At 30.9% G+C, this 16,450-nt stretch overlaps 2 protein-coding genes across 2 annotated transcripts; both read left to right on the forward strand.

Annotated features, from left to right (window-relative positions):
• Positions 1-5,555: 5,555 nt before the first annotated feature.
• Positions 5,556-11,240, forward strand: LOC124910461 (DNA-directed RNA polymerases IV and V subunit 2-like). The gene is made up of 7 exons (XM_047451103.1): positions 5,556-5,927; positions 6,476-6,688; positions 7,325-8,208; positions 8,400-8,691; positions 8,926-9,879; positions 10,183-10,454; positions 10,742-11,240. The coding sequence occupies exons 1-7, from the start codon at positions 5,556-5,558 to the stop codon at positions 11,238-11,240; spliced, it is 3,486 nt and encodes a 1,161-aa protein (XP_047307059.1).
• Positions 11,241-12,642: 1,402 nt separating this feature from the next.
• LOC124945818 (phospholipase D alpha 4) lies at positions 12,643-15,981 on the forward strand. Its single transcript, XM_047486320.1, has 3 exons — positions 12,643-12,769; positions 13,407-15,168; positions 15,383-15,981. Exons 1-3 carry the CDS (start codon positions 12,677-12,679, stop codon positions 15,820-15,822), a joined length of 2,295 nt encoding a protein of 764 aa, XP_047342276.1. The 5' UTR covers positions 12,643-12,676; the 3' UTR covers positions 15,823-15,981.
• The last annotated feature ends 469 nt before the right edge of the window (positions 15,982-16,450 follow it).

Raw genomic sequence — 16,450 nt, forward strand, 5'->3', positions numbered from 1 at the left:
TTAATTTTAATTTGTGAAAAGATGATTTTATTTAACTAATATAAAAATTCTAATAATATGTTTTGGTGATTGAAAAAACAAATATAAAAAGTTAAAACATGTACCCAACATGAAGAAATCTATACATACTTTCATGTTCATGTAACATAATAAGTAATCATTATAAGATCTCATATAGGATTTTTTAGGATTTGTCATCTCTATTAGAAATAGTAATAAATTACTTTCACTGTATTTTTATTAAAATTTAAATATATTTAAATAATTAAATTAATTAAAAACTCAAATAACTTACTTTTTTTTAATCAAATAAAATAACTTTGAATAAAATCTCATAAAAAAACCCAATAAAACCATGATCAAATAAGCTCTTAAAGTTTAATTTAAATTCTAAAAGAAGATATCTATACAAATTAAAATATTATACATATTAATCATTCTATTAAAATAAAACATATCCATTATTAATCAAACTCTTAACAAAAAAAATCATTAGATCAATAATTAAATCTTCTAAAGGGTGAAAGATAACAATTAAACTTTTTTTTTTCAAAAAAAAAAACAATTAAACTTTTATTTGCGTGAGAAACAATATGTGCATTGGTCACTTAATTTCTATCTCATATCAAATATTAGATCAGCATATTATCTTTTTTAAATATTAGAAACAAACACTTTTAAAATATCAAATAAAAAAGTTATGATTTTGTTTTGATTTGAAAGATGTGATTAAATTAGTAAAAAAAAATTAGGTAAAAAATGAATAAAAAAAATATTGTTTTAATAATTTTTATACCAGTTATACAAAATATTTGATAACTTTTATTTTTCTAACAAAGATGGTTGATTTTGATTTTTTATTAAATTTATGAATTTTTAATTTTCATTGAAATTGTATCTTTTACTTCCTAGAAAATTCAAATACTTCTCATTTTCTTTTTATATAGCGAGAAACTATAATATTTAAAAATGAATGGAATTTGAAATAATAAGAGAATTGTGACTTTGTTGATGTACCAAATGAATTGAATTTGAAAAGTAGTTGTCATCATGTTATCTTTCTATTTCAATGTTTTTATTTTGCAAGAAGAACATATTTTTATTTTCTTAATTAAACTAATTAATGAAATGGTTTTATTCTTTAAAAAAAGACATTTATTTGAATATCACAGACAACCATACCGGTAATATTGGAGTCTTCTCTAATAAAATTTCCATCACAAATGTATTATTATGTTCCATTTGACACAATTTGAATTAGAGGAAGAAAAATGAATAAATCATAAGTGTAATGATTTGGAATCCAAGGCAATAGTTTCATTTGCATACTGCATTTATAAAATTTAAAAGGAAAATATTAAAAGAATACTTGAAAGTAAAAATAAAATTAATAAAAGTTCCAATTTTGAAGCCATATAATAAATTCCCATGACATTTCCTTGAAATACTTTTTTTAAGAATTCGAATTCTTTCCCAAAAGATTGTTTGTTATGAGTTGTATTTTTATCGAATTGACGTTCTTTGATCATATTTGTTTATCATTATCCTTAAAACTCGTTTTTATAAAAAATGCACTTCAAGATGGAGCACTTTAAGGTATTAAACAGAGTTACTTTTATTTATTAATCTTATTTTTGTGATCCTATCTCCATTCTTAATTGCATAACAACCTCTAGAAAGTTCTCTAGAATAACAACATGCCCAAAGTAAGAATGTTCATTAGGAAAACTTGTCAGAACGAGATCTCGCAATTGCTGAAAATCTTGTAAAACAAAAAGTTCTCCATGACCTAATTAGTGACTTGTAATAAAGAAATTGACATAGATTAATACAATTTTCTTAGATGTGAAAAGTGTAGAGAAATGACTTTAATCTTAAAATGACAACACTAATATTCAACATGTGTTAGAATATTTGGAAGATGAAAGGAATGAAATGTTTGATAAGAAAAGACTTAACCCAAGATGGCGGGCTCTCACTACAATCAACAATTCAAGAGAAACCTATAAATCACAAAAGGTGACTTGTGACGCCCCTTGAAGACAACAACTTCACGATGAAAAATGGACCCCTCCGGACAATGAGTGGATCAACTTCAATTGTGACGCGACTATCAAAATCCATTAAAAAAAAACATTTGTAGTTGTTGTCACATATGATTCATTTGGTAACAATTCCCATGGATATTGTGTGAAGATTGTAAAGTGCTCACCAATTCAATATGCTTTTGCCTTTTGCCTCTTGCCTCATGCCATAGCTTCAAATTTGGGGATTCATGAAACAATCTTTGAAACAGATTCACAACAAATAATTAGAATTTGTAAGTCCTAACGTTCAAACTATTCATGGAACATCCATAAAACTAGCCGGTATCAACTTATGGCTCAATTCAAAGAACATTTCAAATGTTTTTAAATCAATAGGAAACCGACTGAATTGCAAACACGTTGTCATAAATAGATATGTTACATCAACGTAAAAATTTATTGTATCTTCAGAATACCCAATATATTGTTTCTAGTATCAATGATAAAATATTTTATTTGACAAAAAAAAAAAGGTATAATATTTGAAAATATTAGAATTTGTTTCTATACCTAACATAATGGAGTTAAAGGCTAATTTATTTGATCATTAAAGATTGTTTAAAATATTCATTTTTCCGGTATTGGAATGTGATGAATGTTGAAATTTTAAAAGAAAATTAAACAAATTGATCTTTATGCGATAAAACTAATTATTCTTCTTCCAAAAAAAATTCCATAATGCATTTTAATGTGTTTAATTTCTAAGCTATTAGTGTTTTTTTTATTTATTTGTTAAAAGCTTCGATATACTAAATTTTCATTTGATACAAAATAAATAGTATATATATATATATATATTTAGTAGTACAATTGTACAAACGAAGGAAGACCTAATGTGAATTTTATTTAATGAAATTTTAAGAGAATCACATCCTATCTACAATGGGGAAAAATGTGATTTAGGGTTTATAGCCCGATAACAAGTATCTTCGAACGACAAAGAAAAAATAAGGAACACATTGAATTTTTAGCGGTGTCAACTCTATATATACAAAAAGAACTAGACATATATATACGGTATTCAGACCCAACATATAAATCATCTCATACATAGAAAAGTCATTATAATCGTTTCATTATCCCTAACTCTCTTGACATATATATACGGTATTCAGACCCAACATATAAATCATCTCATACCTAGAAAAGTCATTATAATCGTTTCATTATCCCTAACTCCGACATAGCTTCAAGATTAGATTTACTCTAATACGACAAAAATGAAACCGCTAATTGAATAGCTAAACTCTACATCCTGTTGAATTTTATGTTTATTATTTTAAACATTCTACATATTATACAACTTTAAAGCAAAATGTAGTAGTACAAACATTCAAAAGAAGATATAATGAATTTCATTTGGAAAATTTTAAGAGAAATTCTAATAATCGTCATTAACTCTAATCGTACCTATATCCAAGATTTGATTCACCCTATTACGACAAAAATGAAACCGCTAATTGAATACCTAAACTCCACATTATATTGAATTCTATGTTTTTTTTTTTATATATTTTAAACACTAAACATTATAACTTTGAAGCAAAACTTAATAGTACAAACACTCGAATAAAAACATTAATGAATTTCCCATAGTGAAACTTTAAGAGAAATGCATCTTATCCACGATGAGGAGAAATGTGGTTTAAGGTTTATTGCCAAACGATAAACACCTACGAACGACAAAGAAAAAAGGAACAAATGAATTTATAGGAATTTATAGCGGTATCATATACAAAAAGAACTAGACCCAACATATAAATCATTCCATACCTATCAAAGTCATTCTTATCAAAGTCATTCTAATCATTTCAGTATCCTAACTACGATCTAGGATTTACCATAGCACGACAAAAGTGAAAACGTTAATTGAATAACTAAACTCTACAATCTATTGAATTTTATGTATTTTTAATTTAATCACTAAATATTATACAACTTTGAAGCAAAATCTAGTAGTATAAACACTCGAAGAAAATCATAATGAATTTTACATAGTGAAATTTTAAGAGGAATCACGTCCTATACACGACATGGGAGAAATGTGGTTTAAGGTTCATACCTAACAAAGTGATTCTAATAATTTTATTAACCCTATTTCTTGCCTAGCTCTAAGATTTGATTTATCGCAATACAATCAAAATGAAGCCATTAATTGAAAAGCTAAACTCTAAATTTCACATTGTATTAAAATGTATGTTTTATTATTTCTTTTAGTAGAAAAAAAATAGTAACTAACATGTGACATTTTTTCGAGAATAATAAATGTAGTATACTCTAAAATTAATAAAAGTAGTGACTTGTCATCTAATTAATTGAAATTATGAAAAAGTTGAATTATTTATTAATATATAATAAAAAAAAGATATATATTTTTTTAAGAAAGTAAAAAGTATTTTAATATTTTATTTAATATAATTAACTAAAAAAGAATCAAAATAAATAAAATAGTTTGACTAAAATAAAAAGGATTTTCCCCCCTTTGTCACTAAATTGTGTCCAAATTCTATCTCAAACGGTAAGAGTGACGTAGAAGTGACGTGTTTCCTCTCAAGAACAGAGTGTTCATGAGTTGGTGAAAAACCGCCTGAATCTTCTATCTCTCTCTCATCACTCCCTATCGATAATCCATTCGTATCGCCAGAAATCATCGTCGAATCTCTTCGTCAATCGTTAGATTTTCATATCTCGTATACGCAGAGAAGACGACGGTGAAGAAAGTTCGTGATCATAAACCTTCAGATACGCAGGGAACGTGGATTTGTGCTTTCATTCAGCTTCGATTTACAGAGAAATCACTAATGTAGGTTCTCTTATCTATGTATGCATATCTCATTTTTTGAAAATCGATTACTGTTTCATGTTTCTTCATTTCTTTCTAAGTTCTTTACGTTGCTAATTCCGGTTACGATCTTTGTCTCGTTACTCAATTTCTTCTTAGCTCTTTAAGTTGTGCGTTCTTCTTTTTGTCTGAATGACGTACGGTAGATCTTATCAAAACTAAATATATGTGGTCTCAGCAGGTCTGCATGCATAATTCAGCTCCGAAATGAGCTAGGTGAACTGTGTTGTTATGAATTTTCTGATGATTTTGACTGTAGATTTGTTTTTCACGCATTTACATTTCATTCTGGATGTTTGCATGTCTTTTACGGTATGATTTTGAAAGGATAAAACAGTTTTCGTTGATCCATATGCTTGAGAAGATTACATGGTGTAACACATTTGAAAACAGTATCATGAATTGTTGTAGCTATCTGATCACTCATTATGCACAAGTATCAATTCCATGTCATTGAAATGTTTTTTTTTTTATTCCAATGCAGACTCCTGAATCAAACGGGGACTTCAGTTGATATGTTGAAAGCCTTGGGCATAGGCACAAGTAGCAAGGGAGGAAAACAATCAAATGGACTGGATTATATGGATACTGAAAAGTCTGATAATGACATAAATTCGGGCGAGTATATGAATGACCTCAGTAAAGATCTTCTCGAGAATTTCTTTAAAAAAGTGTCCAGATCTTTCTTTGAACAGTATGGGCTCATCAGCCATCAAATCAATTCATATAATCAATTTATCGACAATGGAGTTCAGAATGTCTTTGATTCGATAGGGGAGATTACGGTGGAGCCAGGTTATGATCCGTCAAAGAAGGGTACAGGTGATTGGAGATATGCTTCCGTTAAGTTTGGGAAGGTCACACTTGATCCCCCTTACTTTTGGACTGGCGAAAAGTCCTCTGACACGATAAAAGAGTTCTCGGATCTGCTTCCAAGGCATGCTCGACTAAAGAACATGACCTATTCGGCTCGTCTGAAAGTACAAGTTCATGTGGAGGTTAGACTTTATTTATTTATTTCATTTGTCTTAGTCTAAAATGTTGTTTCCAGTGTAGTTGATATGTTTATGTTTTATACTGAAAAGTGTAAGTTTTGATGGACTTTATGGAGTGCAATAATTGTATATATTCTTAATGGGGCTATACTTATTAAGGTTGTTTTTTAGAAGTATAATGCCTAACATTTCCTTGAATTAGTACCCAAACACACTCTTTCATTTGAATATCCATTAGCTACTACTACATGGTTCATGTATTATGTATAGAAATTGTTTGATGAAGGAGGATTGTATATTATTGTATTTTTCTTTACTAAACTGGTTCATTCCTCGAAAGTGCTTATTAAGTTTTTTGAATCATTTTTAAATGAGCCACTAAAATATTTAGTCTTGTATGGGTGCAGTTTAACTAACCTATTGGACACAATATATACTTTTGAGTTTCTAGCTTTACATGACATTTCTATTACTAATTATAGAGTTAAAACAATTCATTGCATGGTAGTCCATTTTATTAAATTCAGTGCATGTTATTGGTGATGTTTTAGATATACACCAAGCGTATGGTCAGTAGCGACAAATTTAAGACTGGGAAAGAGCAGCACCTGGAGAATCATATTGAATCCAAACAAGTCAAAGAAGTTATTTTTGGACGGATTCCTGTTATGGTCAAGTCCAAATTATGTAAGATGAGTAGAGCTGAGAAAGGTGATTGTGATTTTGACCATGGGGGTTACTTCATCATCAAAGGTGCTGAGAAGGTGAGAGTTCCCATTCAGTTTTTATTATTAATTCATGTTGATAATGTCAATAGTTTGTGCTTATATATTTGCTGCATAAGATGATATTCTATTTATTTATGGTATACAAAATCCAGAAATAAATTATTCATATATCTTAATTATATATAGATTATTGATCTCTTTTATTACATTAATTAGTCATCATTATGTCCATCTTATAAACTACCAATTTATTCACACTACTTAATACCAATGTTATTTATTAGGTCTATATGTTTACCACATATGCCATTTATGATGTAATTTCATAGATTGCTTAAATTATTTTACATTGATAAGTCCATTTGATAAACTATTTTACTCAAGTAAAAGCTATTTTACTTAGGACCATGCTCATATTTTTTTTTTTTTATCTTTTATGAGAAAAATGTCCCTGCTCAAGGTCTCATGTCCATTGTAGTGCTTACATGCACCAGATCCATTTTAATATGACACCATTATGAATATGCATGTAGTAGAAATACAGTTCGTTTGTGCAAAATTATATGCAGTCTGGTGAGATATGCCAATCTAAACTAAATATATACTATATATTGCCAAGGTTTCTTGCATTGGTTTTGTTTAATTCACAATATTACTGGTTGTCTTTTGTAGATCTTCATTGCCCAGGAGCAACAATATCTGAATAGACTTTGGGTGTCATCTGATCCTGTTTGGACTGTGGCATTCCGTGAAATTTCAAAGAGGAGAAGAGTTTTTATTAAACTCGTTAAAGCTCCTCTAATTGAACACATTAAAGAAGGACCAATTGTCCTCGTGGTATACTTCTGTGGGACTGAGATTCCCATCTGGATCTTGTTCTTTGCCCTTGGTGTTTCATCTGATAAAGAGGTGGTGGAACTGATTGACTGCAATATTGAGGATAAACGCATAAGCAACATTCTTCTGAAATCTATTTACGAGGCAGACAGAAAGTGCGATGGTTTTCGAAGGGAGGGAAGTGCTTTAACTTATGTTGACAATCAGATTAAAAAGGTGAAATTTCCACCTAAAGAGGTTATGGATGAGATCCTTAACAATTATCTATTTCCTAACCTACATGGATTGAAGCAAAAATCTCGGTTCCTCGGATACATGGTGAAGTGTCTGTTGCAGGCCTATACTGGTCTCAGGAAAGTTGACAACCCAGATGATTTTAGAAATAAGAGGTTAGTACTATCTGGAGAACTGCTTGAACAAGAACTCAGAGTGCATGTTAAACATGCTGAGAGGCGTATGGTGAAGTTAATGCAGAGACATCTTTATGAAGACAGTACATTTCGTTCTGTTGATTGCTATCTGGATGCCTCTGTTATTACGAATGGTATCAACAGGGCTTTTACAACTGGAACATGGACACATCCCTACAAGAGAATGGAAAGAATAACAGGGGTAGTTGCAACATTGAGGCGCACAAATCCTTTGCAGACAATGTCTGATATGAGGAAAACGAGACGTCCACTTTTAAATACAAGGGTGGTTGATGACGCCAGATTTCCGTAAGTGATCCGTTCATTTGATTGCCCGTATGTTATATTGTCTTCTTTTTTTAGTTTTCATTGCCACCTAATTCTAACACAAAAATGAGTTTGGGAAAGTTTTACTTAGTGAGTGCTAAATTAATTTCTCATGTCCTCCAAGGCTGAACAATTATGATAATCTACTGCTTATGGAAATTTATTTCATGCAGGCATCCTTCTTATTGGGGAAAACTTTGCTTTTTGTCTACCCCAGATGGTGAAAAATGTGGGCTTGTAAAGAATCTGGCTATTACTGGACTAGTCAGCACAAATATGACTGAACCACTTGAAAGGATGTTGTATGATTGTGGTCTTGAGAAACTGATATTAGAGACCTCAATCACACTTTCTGGAAAATACAAAGTTTTCCTCAATGGAAACTGGGTTGGAGTTTGTAAAGATTCTGTTTCGTTTACAGAAAATGTCAGGTCTAGAAGGCGTGTGAATGAAGCGTTACATCAGGTTCTTTCTTGTTTCTTCTGAGCATCAGAATTTTGCACTTGGTTTTCTTATAAAGAGTTCAAACATGCACTTAGTTTTCTTAAAATGTTATAAAAATAAAGTATTAAATAAGAAGTTTTGTCGGTTTTAAATCATTATTAGCTTACCTTGTTGTTGTAGGGTTTTGTTTCTTAAATTATCTGTTTTTTGGAAAAAGAAATCCACAATGACTTGATCTTATTTGTCTTCTGTTAGGTGGAAATTAAAAGGGATGAAAAACATGGTGAAGTACGCATATTTACCGATGCAGGAAGAATTATACGTCCCCTCATGGTTGTTAAGAACTTAAGAAAAATTAAAGATTTACAAAATATGGATCAGAGTTTTCAGTATCTTCTCGATAATGGTATAGTTGAACTTATTGGACCCGAAGAAGAAGAAGATTGCCAAACTGCTTTGGGGATCAAGTACCTGTTCATGGAAGATAAGGGCATTCGATGTCCATCAACTTACACTCACTGTGAGCTCGATGCATCCTTTTTATTGAGTTTGAGTTGTGCTCTAATTCCTTTTGCAAATCATGATCATGCAAGGAGAGTTCTGTATCAGTCTGAAAAGCATTCTCAACAAGCCATTGGTTTTTCTACAACAAATCCAAATATAAGAACAGATACCAATTCTCATCAACTCTACTATCCTCAGAAGCCACTTTTCCGAACCATGCTTTCTGATTGTCTTGGAAAGCCAGGTCATCCTCTAAGTGACAACGGAATTGTGTCAAGGCCAGAATTTTTCAATGGACAATGTGCTATCGTTTCTATTAACGTCCATCTCGGGTACAATCAAGAGGATTCAATTGTGATGAATCGAACTTCTTTGGAGCGTGGAATGTTCCGTTCAGAACACTTCAGAAGTTACAAGACTGATATTGAAAACCGGGCATTGGCTGGAAAGAAACCGAATTCCGGTGATTTGGTGAAATTCGGAAAGAAAGAAAGCAAAGTTGGGTCTGTTGATTGCCTTGACAATGATGGGTTCCCTTTTATTGGAGCTAATATGCAAAGTGGTGATATTATCATAGGGAAAGTTGCTGAATCTGGTGCTGATCATAGTATACAGCTTAAGCATACTGAAAAGGGTAGGGTTCAAAAAGTTGTTTTATCTGGAAATGATGAACGAAAAAGTTTTGCAACAGTATCTCTCAGACAGGTAAAACTAAATTCTATATTTGTATTTCAAGTCCCTTGATTGCTTGGGAAGTCATGAATGGTATAAATCTCATTTTTATGTGTTAGAAAAGATAATGTTTGATGAAAAAAAAAAGAATTTATTTGGATTATTTTGGGTCATATGATCAAAATATCTTTAGTTAGCCTTTAATATTTTAAAATGTTATAAATAGTAATTTAAAATTTATATTTTGGTATTCTAGTTTATTCAAATGATTTGATGACATAATTGATTGGTGTAACAAAAGAAAAAAGGGTTCATTTTTCTCTTCTATTGTTGCAGGTTCGAACTCCATGTGTTGGAGACAAATTCTCCAGCATGCATGGGCAAAAGGGTGTTGTAGGATTTCTCGAGTCTCAAGAAAATTTGCCCTTCACAATTCAAGGAATCGTCCCGGACATCATCATAAACCCTCATGCGTTTCCATCTCGTCAAACTCCTGGTCAAATTTTGGAGTCTGCTTTGGCGAAAGGAATCGCCTTGGGTGGCCAGTTTCGTTACGCCACTCCTTTTACAACTCCTGACGTTGATACTATAGCCGAGCAACTGCACAGGTATATCTTTCTTGTGGTTATATATATTAGCATTTAAACTATGAATCCATTTTGACATGAACCTTTTTTAAACAACATTCTTGTTTAATGTATTAGGATATTATTTTTAGAAATATCTTGTTTGATGATATAAGGATGAGAGAGTTATGATAATGGAATAGAGGGTCATTTTATATTGAATTCAAATATCCCTCCTAAGGCTAAAGGAGTACATATGAAATTTAATATTTTAGTTGATAAATTGAATTAAACAAAGTCTTACATATTTTGTTGCGTGTATCTCGTAGGGCGGGATTTTCGAGGTGGGGAGGAGAAAGTGTATACGATGGTCGTAATGGTTTAAAAATAAAGTCACTCATATTCATGGGACCAACAATGTACCAACGTTTAGTCCACATGGCGGAAGACAAAATGAAATACCGCAACGAAGGGCCAGTCCATCAAGTAACGCGACAACCAGTCTCAGATCGAAAGCGATTTGGAGGCATAAAACTGGGAGAGATGGAACGAGACTGTCTAATAGCCCACGGTGCATCGGGTAATGTTCATGAGCGTTTATTCACTTTGAGCGATCCCTCGGAAATGCATGTTTGCGAGAAGTGCACGAACATGGCGAATGTGATTGAGCTGGTGGCTAATGGAAAAAAGAGGAGGGGACCTTATTGTAGGTTTTGCAAGTCGGCTGAAAGTATTGTGAAGGTAAAGGTACCCTATGGGGCTAAGTTATTGAGCCAGGAATTGTTTGCTATGGGGATTTCTCTCAAGTATGAAACTGAGCGTTGTTAGAAGTTTTCCTAAATTAATTTAAGGTTAAGGGTTTTGAATAAATTAAAATCCAATTAAACTATATCGGGTATATTCTATCAGATAAATTATATATCCTTTAATTGGATGTACCATAATAGACAATAAGTGTTACTGTGACATTTTTTTACAATGAATAATTGGTACATGGATATTTGGTTTTACCCTTGATTCAATTCTCATCTTATTTTACTTATGTTATTATTTATTAAACATATTCATTAGCATATTTTTAGTTAAACTTTTTATTTTAGTTTTTTTCTGTTTAATAATATATATTTTTTAAATAATTAAAAGTTTTCTTTGTTAGATAATAATAGTATTATAAATTACAATAATAAATATATTCAAATATTAATAATTATTTTTGAAACTTGTTTTATATTGTATTAATTTTGTTTTTAAATAATAATTTATTTATTAGTTTTATGTAGTCATTATTTTTTTATATATGTAAGATATTTTCTGATAAGAATTTAAATATGTATAATAATATTTTAAAATAATTATTTAAAATATTAAAATAAATACTCATACTTAATAACATAACTTTTTTGTCTTTTGTATTATTATTATTATTTTAAAATTATCAATTAATTTTATAAATATATATATATATATATATATATTCATAAAATATAATAAATACATAATATATATATAGTTGTTTTATAATCAAAACTAAAAATTAATTAATTTAATATTATATTTTAACATATTTTAAATAATTATATATATTTATTCAAACATAAACAAAAATACTTAATTTATTTAGAATTATATTTTAATATGTTTTAAATAATTTATAAATATTTATTATTTAACTTATAATATTATTGTATAATAAAAAAAATGCTTCTATTATTTTTGTAAAAATATATTAAAAAACAGACAAACAAAATATTTAAAAATTAAATAAAATATTAAAAAATATATAAGTTGTGATAAAATTGGAAAATCACATCTATAATAGAAAATTGAATCAATCTTTACATCACCAATTAAAGAGAGAGAAAATTGAATCAGATATATAATCTTTATAATTAAAAATGAAAATGAAATGGATAAAAACCTAAGAAATCTAGAAATCCAGCTCAAACAAGAAAGTTGAAATAGTTGGTTTGTTGATTGGAGAATAAGAAACTTAGAATTGAAGTATAAATTTATAGTGTGATCTTTAAAAAGGTTGCCTCTAAGTTTAGAAATCCATGTTTCCTAAGTTTTCCTTCAAAAAAAAAAATTATTATTGAATCAAAATTCAACTCATAATAATGAGCTGTGAACATATATAGAAATTTATATTTCTTTATCTTTAACTTCACCTTAAAGATGCATTATCCTTCAATTCATATATATCATATATAAAAGATTACACATTCTACATCTTTCTATCATTAATATTCTCTATATAGAAATAAATGGAGGGAAGGCAAAAGAAGTTCTTGCATGGGACACTAGAAATCAGTATATTTGATTCCACACCTTATAAACCACCTTATGCTTTGAATCTTGTAAGTGTTATTTATTCTCTATAATTTCACATGAATGTTACTATGCTCCATATATTTTTTTGAAGATCACAAAATTATATTGAAGATTTAAGCAAAATTTATTTGGTAGATATGATTAGTAATAAGATATGCCCACATAATTTTTTTTTGATGTTATAATTATTTTGATTTTCATTTTAAGTTGAAATAGGTGTTATGATTGATTGATTATGAAGAAGAATTATATATATATAATAAATGTATAGAGAAATAAAATAAAAAATATTTTAATTAATAATTTAAATAATATAATTAATAAAAACTTATAGGTTATATAAAATTATTTGAAACTAATATCAAATAACCCAAAACCTAAGGATGAATATATGAGCTTCCACCCATCCCGTAAATATGTAGCATGACTTATAATATTTTATTTTATTTTAATTTAATATCTATTTCTATAATTCTAATAAATTAAAATGATGGAATTTATGTTCATTATTTATTTTATTCATAATTTTTCCTTTATTTTTTTTTTAAGTCTACAATAATTTTTTTTTCAAACTCCATCAATAACAAAATCAATGAGAACATTTGCATAAAAAGTTTAGATTTTTTATTTTATATTATTCCAAATTTAAATATTTTTGCTTAGTGTTTATGCAGGAATGAGAAGCCAAAAACTTATGTAACAATCAAGATAGACAACGATAAGGTAGCAAAAACAAGTCATGAAAAACAATTAATATGGAACCAAAGTTTCCAAATCCCATGTGCTCATCCTTCAACTTCCATAATCACCATCACAATGAAAACCAACTTTTCCATATTGGGAAACATCGAAATCCCAGCTCGAAAAATTCTCGACGACAACGAAACCCTAATCAACGGCTTCTTTCCCATTACAAACGTCGAAAACGGGAAGCCCCATCCATCTCTCAAACTTCGGTTCATGCTTTGGTTTAAACCAGCCGACCTCGAACCGAGTTGGGGAACTTTACTCGTAAACGGAGAATACAAAGGAGTGAAGAATGCATCGTTTCCAAACCGAGCCAATTGCGATGTTAGGTTATATCAAGACGCACACCATTGTCTTGGTTTTCAACCGCCCTTTAACCATCTCGATCTTAGGAGTCCTAGAAGATTGTTTGAGGATGTTTATAAAGCCATTGAAGACGCAAAACATTTGATCTACATCGTAGGTTGGTCTTTCAATCCGAAAATGGTGTTGGTTCGCGATAACCAAACCGACATTCCACATGCAATCGGAGTAAAACTCGGGGAGTTATTAAAACGAAAAGCCGAAGAAGGAGTGGCAGTAAGGATAATGGTTTGGGACGATGAAACCTCTTTACCATTCATCAAGAACAAAGGAGTAATGGGAACTCACGATGAAGACGCGGTTGCATACTTCAAGAAGACAAAAGTTGTGTGCAAGTTATGCCCGCGTTTGCATGACGAGTTCCCCATGTTATTCACCCACCACCAAAAGACTATAACCGTCGATTCACGTGTGAGTTTCTCGTCGAGCAATCGCGAGATCGTGAGCTTCATCGGAGGGTTGGATCTCTTTGATGGACGATACGACACGGAGGAGCATTCCCTTTTTAGAACGCTCAATACCGATCAATCTCATTGTTGTGATTTCTACCAAACGAGTATTTCGGGTGCAAATCTACTCAAAGGTGGGCCGAGAGAGCCGTGGCACGATACTCACGCTTGTATCATAGGAGAAGCTGCTTGCGATATCTTAAGAAATTTCGAACAAAGATGGAGGAAGGAATTCAACCCTTCACTCCTATTACCCGAAACCATAATTTCCGAACTTCATCATCATTCATCAATTCAACGAGATTGGAACGTTCAAGTTTTTCGATCAATCGACCATTTCTCAGCCATGCAGATGCCAAAATACTTATCGATTGAAACAAGCGTTCATGAGGCATATGTGGAAGCAATTAGAAGAGCAGAAAACTTCATATACATCGAAAACCAATATTTTATAGGAGGCTGCCATTTGTGGAGTAACGACCAGCATTCGGGTTGTAGAAACCTAATACCGATAGAGATAGCTCTAAAGGTTGCTAGAAAAATAAGAGCAAAAGAAAGATTTGCCGTGTATATTGTCGTACCAATGTGGCCCGAAGGAACTCCGGAGAGCGAATCGGTTCAAGAAATACTACATTGGACAAGAGAAACGATGGCAATGATTTATAAGATAATCGGAGATGCGATAAAAGAAACGGGCGAACCGGGCCATCCTAAGGATTACTTGAACTTCTTTTGCCTCGCCAACCGGGAGGAGAAGAGAAAAGGCGAATTCATTCCTCCACACTCTCCTCATTCAAAATCATCATATTGGAAAGCTCAGAAGAATAGGCGATTCATGGTTTATGTCCATTCCAAGCTCATGATAGGTAAATTTCTTTAATGACCAAAAATCTTATCATTAAAGGTCAATTACCATAGTTGTTGATCATTAACGACAGAAAATCTCGTCATTAATGGTTGATTACCGTCGTTGATCACTAATGACGACACATACAAATCCGCTTCATTGTCATCCTTAAATGATTAGGATAAAAGCTATCGATATGATGATCATCTTCTTGTTTGTTTTTATTTTTTTAGTGGACGACACATACATGTTGATTGGATCAGCAAACATTAACCAACGATCCATGGACGGACAAAGGGACACTGAAATCGCGATAGGATGCTACCAAGTGGACGAAGAATTAAAAGAGAGTGGAAGCTTAAAGAAACGAGGAGATATTCACGAGTTTCGAATGTCGTTATGGTATGAACACACAAGGTTTACAAAGGAATCGTTGTTGAAAGAACCGGAAAGCATGGAATGTGTTGAATCGGTTCGAGGTTTGGGAGAGAAGATGTGGGATTTATATAGAGGAGACAAGATTATGGACATGGATGGTGTTCATTTGGTAGGTTATCCTATTAGTGTACAAAAAGATGGTTCCATTGATGAAGAAGATTCATGTTTTCCAGATACTAAAGCTCTAATTATGGGCAAAAGATCAAAAGTTTTGCCAACCATGGCAACAACATAAATAATTATTCATTTGTTTGTATATATATAAGGTTGTACAAGATCTTCATGTTTCATAAGTAGATAGTAAATTGTTTTCTAATTAAGTTATAAATTCATTAGCAGCAACATAAAGATACAACTTGGACTTGGTACTCCTAATAAAGTTTTTTATTTTATTCTCTTAGATTCTCTATAACTAAAAATAGAATACACTATTTACTTCCCACTTCAATCAAAGTATCTGAAAATATAATCTAATACTTACATAATACTCATAGTGATGTTGAAAAATGGGAAAATGAAATAATGACTTTGTTTAGTCCGTGGGTATGATTACACAAGAGTAATTTACTTAAGGGACAAGAAAACCAAACCGTTTAAACCAGACCAAAATCCTCCAAATATCAAACTGAACCATTCCAAACGAGTTCAAATCGGTTCTAGTTTGATTGAACCGTTTGGTAGGTCAGTTTGCGCCGCTATCATAAACGGTTAGTTTATTATCAGGTCAACTCTAATCTAAGAAAAATTGAAAAAGACATTTCAAGTTTAGTCCGACCACTTTTAGATTATTTAGGTAACCATCCCTACAATCTAGATTTGATTATTCTTAACTAAGTTAACTAGCCAACTAATTGATATTAGAT

This window comes from Impatiens glandulifera, chromosome 7, assembly GCF_907164915.1.
Source record: "Impatiens glandulifera chromosome 7, dImpGla2.1, whole genome shotgun sequence".
NCBI classification, from domain to species: Eukaryota; Viridiplantae; Streptophyta; class Magnoliopsida; order Ericales; family Balsaminaceae; genus Impatiens; species Impatiens glandulifera.